This window comes from Lineus longissimus, chromosome 7, assembly GCF_910592395.1.
Source record: "Lineus longissimus chromosome 7, tnLinLong1.2, whole genome shotgun sequence".
Taxonomy (NCBI): domain Eukaryota; kingdom Metazoa; phylum Nemertea; class Pilidiophora; order Heteronemertea; family Lineidae; genus Lineus; species Lineus longissimus.
This window is the reverse complement of record NC_088314.1, coordinates 6,808,488-6,821,890: the sequence shown is the minus strand read 5'-3', so window position 1 is coordinate 6,821,890 and position 13,403 is coordinate 6,808,488. Positions and strand designations below refer to the sequence as shown.

The 13,403-nt window shown below is 43.4% G+C and overlaps 1 protein-coding gene across 1 annotated transcript; it reads right to left on the bottom strand.

Moving 5' to 3' along the window:
• Positions 1-5,755: 5,755 nt before the first annotated feature.
• LOC135490996 (ATP-binding cassette sub-family D member 2-like) lies at positions 5,756-13,014 on the bottom strand. The gene is made up of 9 exons (XM_064776610.1): positions 11,975-13,014; positions 11,534-11,714; positions 11,074-11,198; positions 9,752-9,905; positions 9,096-9,190; positions 8,511-8,656; positions 8,052-8,197; positions 7,439-7,649; positions 5,756-7,194 (listed from the first exon to the last, which is right to left on the bottom strand). The coding sequence occupies exons 1-9, from the start codon at positions 12,923-12,925 to the stop codon at positions 6,927-6,929; spliced, it is 2,277 nt and encodes a 758-aa protein (XP_064632680.1). The 5' UTR covers positions 12,926-13,014; the 3' UTR covers positions 5,756-6,926.
• Between the last annotated feature and the right edge of the window lie 389 nt (positions 13,015-13,403).

Here is a 13,403-nt window from a genome sequence, read left to right as displayed (position 1 = left end):
TCCTATCTCATCTGCTCAAGGTACCCGGAAACGTACTGGTGTCGCTTCGAAAAGCGGATGCATACTGTCTTCCGTCCTTTTCTCATTGTCTTTAAGCCGCTCCTCCCCCTAACACCTCATGCTTTCTCGAGATGTATTCGGTCTCCCCTGAATGCAAATGGCTCTACAGAAGACGTCCAGTGACTGCCTGATATGTTGAGGTGTGACTGAGGACTGACAGGAGAGAACTTTCGCGTTGAGAGGCGACGGAGGCAGGGATAGTCTGAGATATTGGAAGGTGGCTGAGGACAGGAGAGGACATTCGCATTCAGAGATCGACGGCAGAAAATATTTTGGTGGACTAAGATGATGAGGTAGTACTGCGGCCAACAACTAAGTCGGTGCGCGCTATGTCTGTTACCAGGACGTCCAGAGCCAATATGTATTTTTCAGTCATTATACCCTCTCGAAATGTTCCTTTTTCCGGCGAGTGCATCACAAGCGAATCGGAACCCATTTGCATCATCTTTTCTGAATGCGAATGTCCTCTCCAGTCCTTTGTCACCTCCAAATATCTCAGACTGTCTCCTCTCCACCCATCCAATCTCATCATTTTGGTCAAACAAAATGTCTTCTGTGATCACTGAATGCGATGTCCTCTCCTGTTATCTGTCTTACTGCCCAACATCTTAGGCTGTAGTGTCCCAGGACGTCTTCTGTAGCCTCTACATTCGAATGCCTCTTGTACAGTCTTCTGTCTCTCATCTGCTTAATGCACCTCAAAAAGTCTTCTGTCGCCTCCAAAAGCGAATGCGTGTACTGTCTCCTGTTCTTTTTCTCCTTGTCTTTAAAGCACTTCAAAGTGTCTTCTGTCGCCTCTGAATGCAAATCATGCATCTGCGTCCTCAGTCACCTCCCAACACCTTATGCTATCACTGGACAATTTTTGTCGCCCCTGAATGCGAATGGCTCGACTGTCTTCTGGGCCATCTCTTCATCTTCTCCCACCTCAAAACGTTATGTCTCCTCTGAATTCAACTGTCCTCTCCTGTCCTTGGTGACCTCCGAGCATATCAGGCTTTCCCTGGACGTCTTCCGTCATCTCTGCATGCGAATGCTTCTACGTCCTCCGTCCAATCTCAACATCTATGCCATCAAAAAACGTCTCCTGTCGTCTCTGAATGCGAATGTCCTCTCCTCTCATGCCCCCTGTCTCACATTCCAACATATCAGGCTGTCTCTGGACGACCTCCGTCGCCTCTTAATGCCAATGCCTCTACAACTATCCTCTGTCCTATCTCATCTGCTCAAGGTACCCGAAAACGTATTGGTGTCGCTTCGAAAAGCGGATGCATACTGTCTTCCGTCCTTTTCTCATTGTCTTTAAGCCGCTCCACCCCCTAACACCTCATGCTTTCTCGAGATGTATTCGGTCTCCCCTGAATGCAAATGGCTCTACAGAAGACGTCCAGTGACTGCCTGATATGTTGAGGTGTGACTGAGGACCGACAGGAGAGAACTTTCGCGTTGAGAGGCGACGGAGGCAGGGATAGTCTGAGATATTGCGAAGTGGCTGAGGACAAGAGAGGACATTCGCATTCAGAGATCGACGGCAGAAAATATTTTGGTGGACTAAGATGATGAGGTAGGACTGCGGCCAACAACTAAGTCGGTGCGCGCTATGTCTGTTACCAGGACGTCCACAGCCAATATGTATTTTTCAGTCATTTTACCCTCTCGAAATGTTCCTTTTTCCGGCGAGTGCATCACAAGCGAATCGGAACCCATTTGCATCTTTTTTTCTGAATGCGAATGTCCTCTCCAGTCCTTTGTCACCTGCAAATATCTCAGACTGTCTCCTCTCCACCCATCCAATCTCATCATTTGGTCAAACAAAATGTCTTCTGTGATCACTGAATGCGATGTCCTCTCCTGTTATCTGTCTTACTGCCCAACATCTTAGGCTGTAGTGTCCCAGGACGTCTTCTGTAGCCTCTACATTCGAATGCCTCTTGTACAGTCTTCTGTCTCTCATCTGCTTAATGCACCTCAAAAAGTCTTCTGTCGCCTCCAAAAAGCGAATGCGTGTGCTGTCTCCTGTTCTTTTTCTCCTTGTCTTTAAAGCACTTCAAAGTGTCTTCTGTCGCCTCTGAATGCAAATCATGCATCTGCGTCCTCAGTCACCTCCCAACACCTTATGCTATCACTGGACAATTTTTGTCGCCCCTGAATGCGAATGGCTCGACTGTCTTCTGGGCCATCTCTTCATCTTATCCCACCTCAAAACGTTATGTCACCTCTGAATTCAACTGTCCTCTCCTGTCCTTGGTGACCTCCGAGCATATCAGGCTTTCCCTGGACGTCTTCTGTCATCTCTGCATGCGAATGCTTCTACGTCCTCCGTCCAATCTCAACATCTATGCCATCAAAAAACGTCTTCTGTCGTCTCTGAATGCGAATGTCCTCTCCTCTCCTGCCCTCTGTCTCACCTCCCAACATATCAGGCTGTCTCTGGACGACCTCCGTCGCCTCTTAATGCCAATGCCTCTACCACTATCCTCTGTCCTATCTCGTCTGCTCAAGGTACCCGGAAACGTATTGGTGTCGCTTTGAAAAGCGGATGCATACTGTCTTCCGTCCTTTTCTCATTGTCTTTAAGCCACTCCACCCTCTAACACCTCATGCTTTCTCGAGATGTATTCGGTCGCCCCTGAATGCAAATGGCTCTACAGAAGACGTCCAGTGACTGCCTGATATGTTGAGGTGTGACTGAGGACCGACAGGAGAGAACTTACGCGTTGAGAGGCGACGGAGGCAGGAATAGTCTGAGATATTGGGAGGTGGCTGAGGACAGGAGAGGACATTCGTATTCAGAGATCGACGGCAGAAAATATTTTGGTGGACTAAGATGATGAGGTAGGACTGCGGCCAACAACTAAGTCGGTGCACGCTATGTCTGTTACCAGGACGTCCAGAGCCAATATGTATTTTTCAGTCATTATTCCCTCTCGAAATGTTCCTTTTTCCGGCGAGTGCATCACAAGCGAATCGGAACCCATTTGCATCATCTTTTCTGAATGCGAATGTCCTCTCCAGTCCTTTGTCACCTCCAAATATCTCAGACTGTCTCCTCTCCACCCATCCAATCTCATCATTTTGGTCAAACAAAATGTCTTCTGTGATCACTGAATGCGATGTCCTCTCCTGTTATCTGTCTTACTGCCCAACATCTTAGGCTGTAGTGTCCCAGGACGTCTTCTGTAGCCTCTACATTCGAATGCCTCTTGTACAGTCTTCTGTCTCTCATCTGCTTAATGCACCTCAAAAAGTCTTCTGTCGCCTCCAAAAAGCGAATGCGTGTACTGTCTCCTGTCCTTTTCTCCCTGTCTTTAAAGCACTTCAAAGTGTCTTATGTCGCCTCTGAATGCAAATCATGCATCTGCGTCCTCAGTCACCTCCCAACACCTTATGCTATCACTGGACAATTTTTGTCGCCCCTGAATGCGAATGGCTCGACTGTCTTCTGGGCCATCTCTTCATCTTCTCCCACCTCAAAACGTTATGTCTCCTCTGAATTCAACTGTCCTCTCCTGTCCTTGGTGACCTCCGAGCATATCAGGCTTTCCCTGGACGTCTTCTGTCATCTCTGCATGCGAATGCTTCTACGTTCTCCGTCCAATCTCAACTCTATGCCATCAAAAAACGTCTTCTGTCGTCTGAATGCGAATGTCCTCTCCTCTCCTGCCCTCTGTCTCACCTCCCAACATATCAGGCTGTCTCTGGACGACCTCCGTCGCCTCTTAATGCCAATGCCTCTACAACTATCCTCTGTCCTATCTCGTTGGCTCAAGGTACCCGGAAACGTATTGGTGTCGCTTCGAAAAGCGGATGCATACTGTCTTCCGTCCTTTTCTCATTGTCTTTAAGCCGCTCCACCCCCTAACACCTCATGCTTTCTCGAGATGTATTCGGTCTCCCCTGAATGCAAATGGCTCTACAGAAGACGTCCAGTGACTGCCTGATATGTTGAGGTGTGACTGAGGACCGACAGGAGAGAACTTTCGCGTTGAGAGGCGACGGAGGCAGGGATCGTCTGAGATATTGGGAAGTGGCTGAGGACAGGAGAGGACATTCGCATTCAGAGATCGACGGCAGAAAATATTTTGGTGGACTAAGATGATGAGGTAGGACTGCGGCCAACAACTAAGTCGGTGCGCGCTATGTCTGTTACCAGGACGTCCACAGCCAATATGTATTTTTCAGTCATTATACCCTCTCGAAATGTTCCTTTTTCCGGCGAGTGCATCACAAGCGAATCGGAGCCTATTTGCATCATCTTTTCTGAATGCGAATGTCCTCTCCAGTCCTTTGTCACCTACAAATATCTCAGACTGTCTATTCTCCACCCATCCAATCTCATCATTTTGGTCAAACAAAATGTCTTCTGTGATCACTGAATGCGATGTCCTCTCCTGTTCTCTGTCTTACTGCCCAACATCTTAGGCTGTAGTGTCCCAGGACGTCTTCTGTAGCCTCTACATTCGAATGCCTCTTGTACAGTCTTCTGTCTCTCATCTGCTTAATGCACCTCAAAAAGTCTTCTGTCGCCTCCAAAAGCGAATGCGTGTACTGTCTCCTGTTCTTTTTCTCCTTGTCTTTAAAGCACTTCAAAGTGTCTTCTGTCGCCTCTGAATGCGTTTTGGGGTGGGATAAGATGAAGAGATGGCCCAGAAGACAGTCGAGCCATTCGCATTCAGGGGCGACAAAAATTGTCCAGTGATAGCATAAGGTGTTGAGAGGTGACGGAGGACGCAGATGCATGATTTGCATTCAGAGGCGACAGAAGACACTTTGAAGTGCTTTAAAGACAGGGAGAAAAGGACAGGAAACATTACACGCATCAAAAAAACGTGTTCTGTCGTCTCTGAATGCGAATGTCCTCTCCTCTCCTGCCCTCTGTCTCACCACATATCAGGCTGTCTTTGGACGACCTCCGTCGCCTCTTAATGCCAATGCCTCTACAACTATCCTCTGTCCTATATCGTCTGCTCAAGGTACCCGGAAACGTATTGGTGTCGCTTCGAAAAGCGGATGCATACTGTCTTCCGTCCTTTTCTCGTTGTCTTTAAGCCGCTCCACCCCCTAACACCTCATGCTTTCTCGAGATGTATTCGGTCGCCCCTGAATGCAAATGGCTCTATACAGAAGACGTCCAGTGACTGCCTGATATTTTGAGGTGTGACTGAGGACCGACAGGAGAGAACTTTCGCGTTGAGAGGCGACAGTACACACAGGAGACAGTACACGCATTCGCTTTTGGAGACGACAGAAGACTTTTTGAGGTGCATTAAGCAGATGAGAGACAGAAGACTGTACAAGAGGCATTCGAATGGAGAGGTTACTGAAGACGTCCTGGGACACTACAGCCGGAGATGTTGGGCAGTAAGACAGAGAACTGGAGAGGACATCGCATTCAGTGATCACAGAAGACATTTTGTTTGACCAAAATGATAAGATTAGATGGGTGGAGAGGAGACAGTCCGACATATTTGGAGGTGACAAAGGACTGGAGAGGACATTCGCATTCATAAATATCCTTTGCTTGCTTTGATTAGAGCCTTTTCAAGAGTTGTGACAAAAGGAACTTGGACAATGGCAGCTTTTAACCCTTTCAGGACCGAGTGTTATACCAATATGAGAACAAGAGTGTTTATTCAGTATATCACCTCCAGGGCCAGAGTTTTTTCCTACAAATTTCACAAAAACATGATTTTTGGATGTGTTGTAAAATTTTTATTGTTGGAGCTCTTGCTTTGCTGTATTACAACAATTTTTTCACAATCTACAATTATCACATAACTTATATTGAATAAAGCAGTTTTGACTAAAGAAAGAATTCCATCCAGACCCAATACCAGAAAACTACTCTAACAAACTTCAATGGCAATGAATTGAATATAACTGGTGGGACTAGTTCTTGTTCCATTCTATGTAAGAACATGATAAAATAAATACAAAATGTATCGGTACATATCAGAGTAAAACTTTCATGTACATGTGTATGATACTTGACCAGTAATTTTTGTTCGTTGACGTTACATCAAAAATCTGTCACACGCATTACTGATCCCAAAACAGAGTTGGAAACTGGAATTGGGACTTCGAAGAACTGTCCATTCTGCTAATGTATCCAGTTCATGTGAGTTCAGAAATATGCTTTTACAGTTTTACTGCTGGCATATTTGCATTCTTTTCACGATAGTGATCCACATCAAAAAATAAACTATAAAGGTACATATGGCCATTGTGCACAGCACATCCAAGTAAAATAAAGCCAGACTTCCATGAATTTCTGTGAATGATTTATAATGACAGTGCTAATATTTTTCACCCTTCAGTCACTATCTATATAGGAATGACCTCTTTATGCAAAAATTTCTTTTAAAAAATTAAAAATTTCATGATTTTTATTTTGATGAAAACAAAAAGCCTCATGAAATTTGGTGGTTTTACAGTATGGAACTCCTTTATGAACATTGTGTAATCACAGACACAATCCAAATATTGCTTTCCCCAGATCAAATCGTATATATGTAAACAAAATATGTACATTTTATATTGACTTCTTGTTCGGCAGAAATAAATATACAGGACGATTCTACCTTTAAGTGTTCACAATCAGTCTTACACCGTGAAACACTTCAATTCAAAGACTGCCCTGGAAATCAGTATTCTGATATATTATAATCACATTACCCGCTGATAACACACACCTGGAAACTATTACACCTACACTACACACTCAGTCAGCTAATCAACACTGAGAAACTTGCCAAAAGTCTTTGACTTTCAAGGTGAAGGAGTTCTCATTCGCCACGTTTGAGAAGTACACCTTCTGTTGTTTACTTAAGTAAAATGAGATCAGACCAGTTCAAATGAACGGTTTCTTAGTCATCCTTCTCCAAGTCTTCCACTTCGACTTCTACATCTACCTCATCTTCATCTAGAAGTTTCCCCTCCTTGTTCAAGAGCACCGAATCATCGCCGAGAATGTTGCAGAGTTCCTTGAGACGGTGTTGCATCTTCGGTACGCCGGCGAGCTGCGTCTCCAAGCGCTGTTTCTCCTCGTTGAGTGAAACCCTAGCGGCAGTGTCCAACTCCTCTAATCGCCATCCACCCTCGCCGTCAAACTGTAGAAGATGACTGTGGAATTTCCTGAAGAAATAATGCACAAATTAACGAACTGCTCAAAGCAACATCAATGAGGGATTGTAAAATGTAGAAGCATTTTAAAGAATCATACATGTAGCTTGCTGCCACCACTTTCAGAGGAAGTGTCAGTCCAACTTCTTCTTTTTAAAGCTTAGATAAAACAGAACTTTACAACTGCAACCATTTAAACTGCGCACTGGCAAATCTGAGCCAAGACTTAAACTTCATGTAAGAGTGTCAAACTTACCACAAAGATGGTCTGTGAGTGATTGTCAACAGTATAATCCCCTCATCCTTCACCTTCTGGTACATCTTACTTTCCACGTCAATCGACACAGCACTAGTACACTCGTCCAGGAGGGCAAATTTGGGCTTGTGGTAGAAGATCCTAGCCATGCCCATTCTTTGCTTCTCACCACCGGATAAAACATCCTTCCAGTCACTGACAGCGTCCCACCCTGGAGGAGTATGATTACACTCATTTTAGTAAGGGGACACAAGATGAGAAGATTAACAGAGCCTTCCTCTAATCAGGCCACCAGGGGTTAGTGGGTCAAAGTAGTGAGCCCTGCAGGTGACAATCAGCTGCAGGCCTCAAGCTAGTCTTTCTTGATAGGCAGTAAAGCCAAAGTTTGGACAAAATCTCAGGAATCTTTTAACAGTTTTGAGCTAACAACTTCAAAATTGAGGGCCCTGGACCAAGTTTCATGCAACAAAAGATACTTTTCAGAGGTTATTTCAAGTCAACCCATCAAACACCAATAACTTTCAGAGGAAAAATACCCCTAGTCTGTGTTTAGACAAGACAATACAAGAGATATCTGTAGCTGACAACCCGAATGAGCTTACAATGTACATACCTCCTTCTCTGTGTATGATGTACTGCAAGTTCACGATACCAAGAATATTCTCCAAGTCAGCATTAGAGAAACCCTTCTCTCTCATCTCATCCACGGTATCTGGATATATCACCTGGTCTCGCAGAGTGCCAATCGACATGTATGGCCTGTAAACAGAAATATCACACATTTTCAGAGCTGTCGGAGTGGTGTAGTGATAACATCAGTGCCTGGCACCTCGGAGGCCCTGGTTGGTCCCGGTACACTCATGTGATAGAGAGAGCGACTCTCTTAGACAGCGTAGGTTACCTCCGCGTTCGGGTGCCTTGCTCTAGGATGTCGAGACAACACAGATGCGATCATGCTGAGAGACAAACCAACAATTTCCTGCTTAGGCAACCGGTGCTTTCCAAACCACAATGCCACTGATATCCTCAGACAGTTAAACAATTTGCAAATAACAATTTTCTTCAAGCTTACCTCTGTGGTATATAAAACATGTTTTCTGGCCTTGGTTTATGGAGTGTGCCACGATAGACGACCCACAATCCACTGAGTATACGGAAGAGGGAGCTCTTACCACACCCATTAGGACCAGTAATTAGCAAGTGCATTCCTTCAGTAACCTAAAACATCAAGATGGAAAGGGTATTTAACTACATGTAGGTTTTAGACAGCCGTTTTCAAATGTTTAGGCAGTGTAGTGACATCACCTGGACATTCAATTTTTCACCCTTTGGTATTAAACTGAGTAGGTTCAGGCCTCCCGGACAGTACGGTAATAACCCCTTATTGTTCCGGACATGTAGCTCTTCAAGTCTGATCGAGGGATTACAATATAAGGGCATACAATGTCAATCTCCCAATGATGGGAGTTGCAAGCACTGTGCAAGGATTATGTTGAGTAAGGGCCTTGCTGTTATAGCTGCAGAAAGAGGTCACTGTCATCACTGCCAGTGCCACACTTATAGTGATAACTGAGGATTTCGTAAATCTTTAAGTAGAGTATCTTTAAGATGTCACCTTGTACCGTAGTAATAGTTACTGCTACACTACATGATTTACCTTAAACGAAAGGCTATCCACCACTACATCTCCATTGGGAGTTATCACAGGTACGTCTTCACAGATAATAGTGTCTTGGGTATCCACAACCTTACCTAAAACGAAACGATACAATTCTTTAATTTGTCTCTATTTCAATTCTTGACACTCGGCTTATCAGATGCTTCAATCAATCAATGTCACATCAGTCTTCAGACTGTAACATATCCTTATATCAGGGAAACTTTATCTGATACGCTCATCATACACGTCATCATAGAGCCTTTAAAGGGTCGAACCCAGTTATGACACTTTGGCTTTCTATATTGATATTTTATAACGAAACTTAAATAACATCACACAATCTCGCTGGTCTTATTAATTTATCATCTTTACTTCTGTTAGACATTTTACAACAGGAACCCACTGTGAAGGCAAGGAACTGGCACTCACAAGGTATAACTGTCCTAATACACCACTTTCCTCTCATCACATAGATTATGACAGTAGAGAAAAAAATCAATTACCCCTCATGACTAGCTCTCCTTCTGTTAGACATTTTACAACAGCAACCCACTATGAAGGCAAGGAAGTGGCACTCACAAAGTATAACTGTCCTAATAAACCACTTTCCTCTCATCACATAGATTATGACAATAGAGAAAAAAATCAATTACCCCTCATGACTAGCTCTCCTTCTATCCTTCCACTCCCCTTTAAAGTCCTTTTAGTGCTTGTGACCGACTTCCTCACGTATATCCCAGCCTTGACATCTCTGAAGACATTGAACATATCTGCTACACGAGACGTATAACCAGCAAGTTCTGTCACCTAAAAGAGAAGATATTGGATTGCAACAGCTGATAATTGTAAAGAGACATATTTTAATGTCATCCCAAAAGTGGTGCGGAGTAGTTCACACCACCAGGGTTGCCAGAAGTTTACCAAGTGTAGAAGTGTGATACAAATCAGGCAATCATGGGTTCAACTCTCAAAAGTATCATTTTGTGTATTGAGGTTTGCCACAGATTTATATACATGTAAGGTCGCTAACCCCTTGTACTGGGTGTAAAACCCAAATATCGAACCATCGGGCTTAAAATACCAAAAGTCCAGTTTTGTTCTGTTCTTTATTTCCTTGAAGGGTTAGTGTTATTAGGATAAGAGGGGGTTCTAATATTGGCAAAGAAGATCAGGTTACCACTGTATGAGGCACTGCAAACCCTACTTTAGGAATTAAAAAAAATTTCTCTTCATTGTCTCAAAGCTATCAAAGTGTGCCTAGTGTAATTTTAGTACATATAGTACTCAGTGCTTCAATTGGAATTGTGTTACATGTATTCTTGTCCAATTAGTCACACGATGCCCCCCTGACCTTGCATTATAGCAATTTATTATTAATGTCAAACATTACATAAATTATTGAGTGGTACTAACAATCAATGATTAATAGAACAAGTGCCACACTTTTCGCATCACATGATTTTCTAATGCACACAGTAGTGTGAACAGCTGCCTGTCACGAAAGCATTTTTGGAACACAGACCTTTATATTATATTGATCCTAACAACAACAATGAACATCTGACACCGAACTCATTCAATCAAAAATTGCCTTGAGCTGGTGGATCCTTGGTTCTTAGTTTATTGATCAAAGGCAACATCTGACACCTGCCTTGACATGGTGGATCCTTGGCTTAGAGGTTATCAGGATATCACCTAGTGTCAGACCCTTGTTTGGTTAGTAAAGTTGTTCTAATGAGGTCTTAGCCGAATCACCCTGTTCATAGGGCAAGATAAGTGCACAAGCGAGGCAATCTAAACACTAGAGGGTCTACTTGGGGATAAAATTGACTGGCGTGGTGCCCTGAAACCAAGTAATACAAACAGTGAAGCACACACTGAGAGGATGGTTTGAGGCTGAGGCCACAAAAATAAAGGGGTTTACAGTGTCAGGTTTTGTTATTTTAGGCCTGCTCAACTCTTTTTCCTGACTTACTTCTTTGTATGAAGACATCATCCTCTCAATAGCATCAGCAGTGGAGACTAGCAGGTTCCTGGCAGTTGTGAATGACTGGGTTCTCTCACTGACACCACCATCAGGGTCATCATCAATAAATGTACCTGAGAAAAAGCACAAAGAAGAATTTCAGATGTGATGTGTATACATATAATGCCATCCCTGCCTTGCTGTTCTGGTTGTGACTTTGTCCCCATTAGAGCTAGACTGATTTGTGATAAACAAAAATTATTATCAAACACCACAGAATCCTTTCCATGTACCACCCATATCAAATAATAACATTTCACTAACTATTAATTACATCTTTCCAGCAGGGGTCGCAATAATGAGGTCAACTAGGACTAAAATTGAAGAAACCGGAACTAGAATGTATCATTTTCACAGGAAAAAGCCCACTAGAGGAACATTTGCATATGAAAAAAACACTTCAACTCACCATCTGACCTCTTCCCTTTTGTAGTGAGTATTGGCACTGCTACCATGATCATTCCTGATGTACTCCACACATATTTCATCAGAAACTGCTCCAACATGATGTACCAGAGTCTCTTCTTGAAGATCAGGTCCATCTGGTCTGCCAGGGCTCGGTAACTCCTCTGTAAGAGGTTCATCTCAACCTGAGGGGAATAAGACAGTGTCACTGTAACAGTTGAGGCATACTCCGATGGTTCAAAAGTCGAATTTGGAAATTTCTAATTTAAAAAAAACATCACTATGAATACAAAGTTCATCTGTTCTCTAGACAGAAGTTTCAGCAAATTTGCATGCATAATAATCTGCATTTTGAAACCCCAGGTTGCAAGATGCCTCTCCAAGAATTGGCACCTCAACGCACTTTATTCATGTCATTCGACTAGTATTTCATGTCCATGCTTACCTTGTGGCCTCCATAAAAAGCTATTTCTTCAGCATTAGCAATTATTCTTGAATGTACATATCGAAGGTAACCCTTGTAATGTGCTTCCTCTGCAACTAGGTTCCCAAATCGTGGAGACACGGCTCGCAATAGATGGGCAGTTAAGATGATGACGACGGTTCCCATTATCGTTGGCACCTTTGAACTGGCGCCTCTGCTGCTGGCAAGCTGGTATAACGTGAATGCCATGAGAGCAACATCGAGCAACGGCTTTGTCAGATGAGAATATAGATGTGCCAACGAAGACGTGAAACAAGTGATGTCCTCGGTTAAGCACTGGTCTACATTTGAGATCCGACCATCCAGGTTATCAACTCTGTAATATGTCTGACTGTCAAAGTAAGATTTGTAGGCTTGTTTCACAAGTTTGCTTCGCAACGCCAGGGAAAGTTGGCTTTCCAGGAATCGAATCAAGCTGTTCACGAATGTTGCAGGAACAGCAATCAACAGCCATTTCGACAACTGCCATACAAATTTTGTGACATTCCTTTGGACAATTGCACGTACAATTTTGCCGTCTAGTTTAGCAACAAAAATAGACAGAAATGTTCTCGTGACTAGCGACATGGTGTGAAGAACCAAAATCCCAAATTCCTTTGTCCAGATTCCGGGAATCATAATTTTCACCAATTCCCTCAACTGACCCAAAAATGCCATATTAACAGCGTGTGAGGTTGATTTCTCTTTCGAAGCATCCTCTGGCATTCCATGGGTGGGCGAAAGTACCAATTCTCCATTCTCCGATGCATTTCGTGACAAATGCTTTGTTTTGGACTTTGACTCCTTGGACTTTGACAGCCTTTGATACAGCTTTCTCACTGCAAAACTCACGACAATGGCGGCGGCAGCTCCACCAGCTACCTTCCCTCCATACTGCTGGGCCTTCGTGCTTACACTGAGCAATTTTGACATGTTTACGTTGCTGATTCTTGCTATAATTCGTCAAAATTCGGAGACAAATTAGAAATTTTGCAGAAAAAAATCTTTGACATGGTGGCGGCCATTACGATGTCCTCAAACGAGGCTAATTTTTTTCAACCTGGCAGGCAGGATATACCCATGCATACAAAATTTGTACACTTATTTGTACAGGGGCGAAATCTCAGGTCATGGGTACAAGGTGAGAGCACCTGTTTCGTCGTCTGCTAAATTTATCTTTTTGAGTTTGACATTATTTCACACATTTTACTTCATTTAGTGCTCTCTAAGTCGATAAATGAATTGGGTTGGTGGTGTAAGAAGTCGTTTGAAGCTTCAGTATGAGAAGAAACAGCAAAAGGTCACCATCATATCATTATTGGAGAAGAAATAACACTTTTATTATGATTTTTTTGTCATGACATGCATGTCACTCTCACTGATTGTCATAATATTAATAGAACGAGCAGAA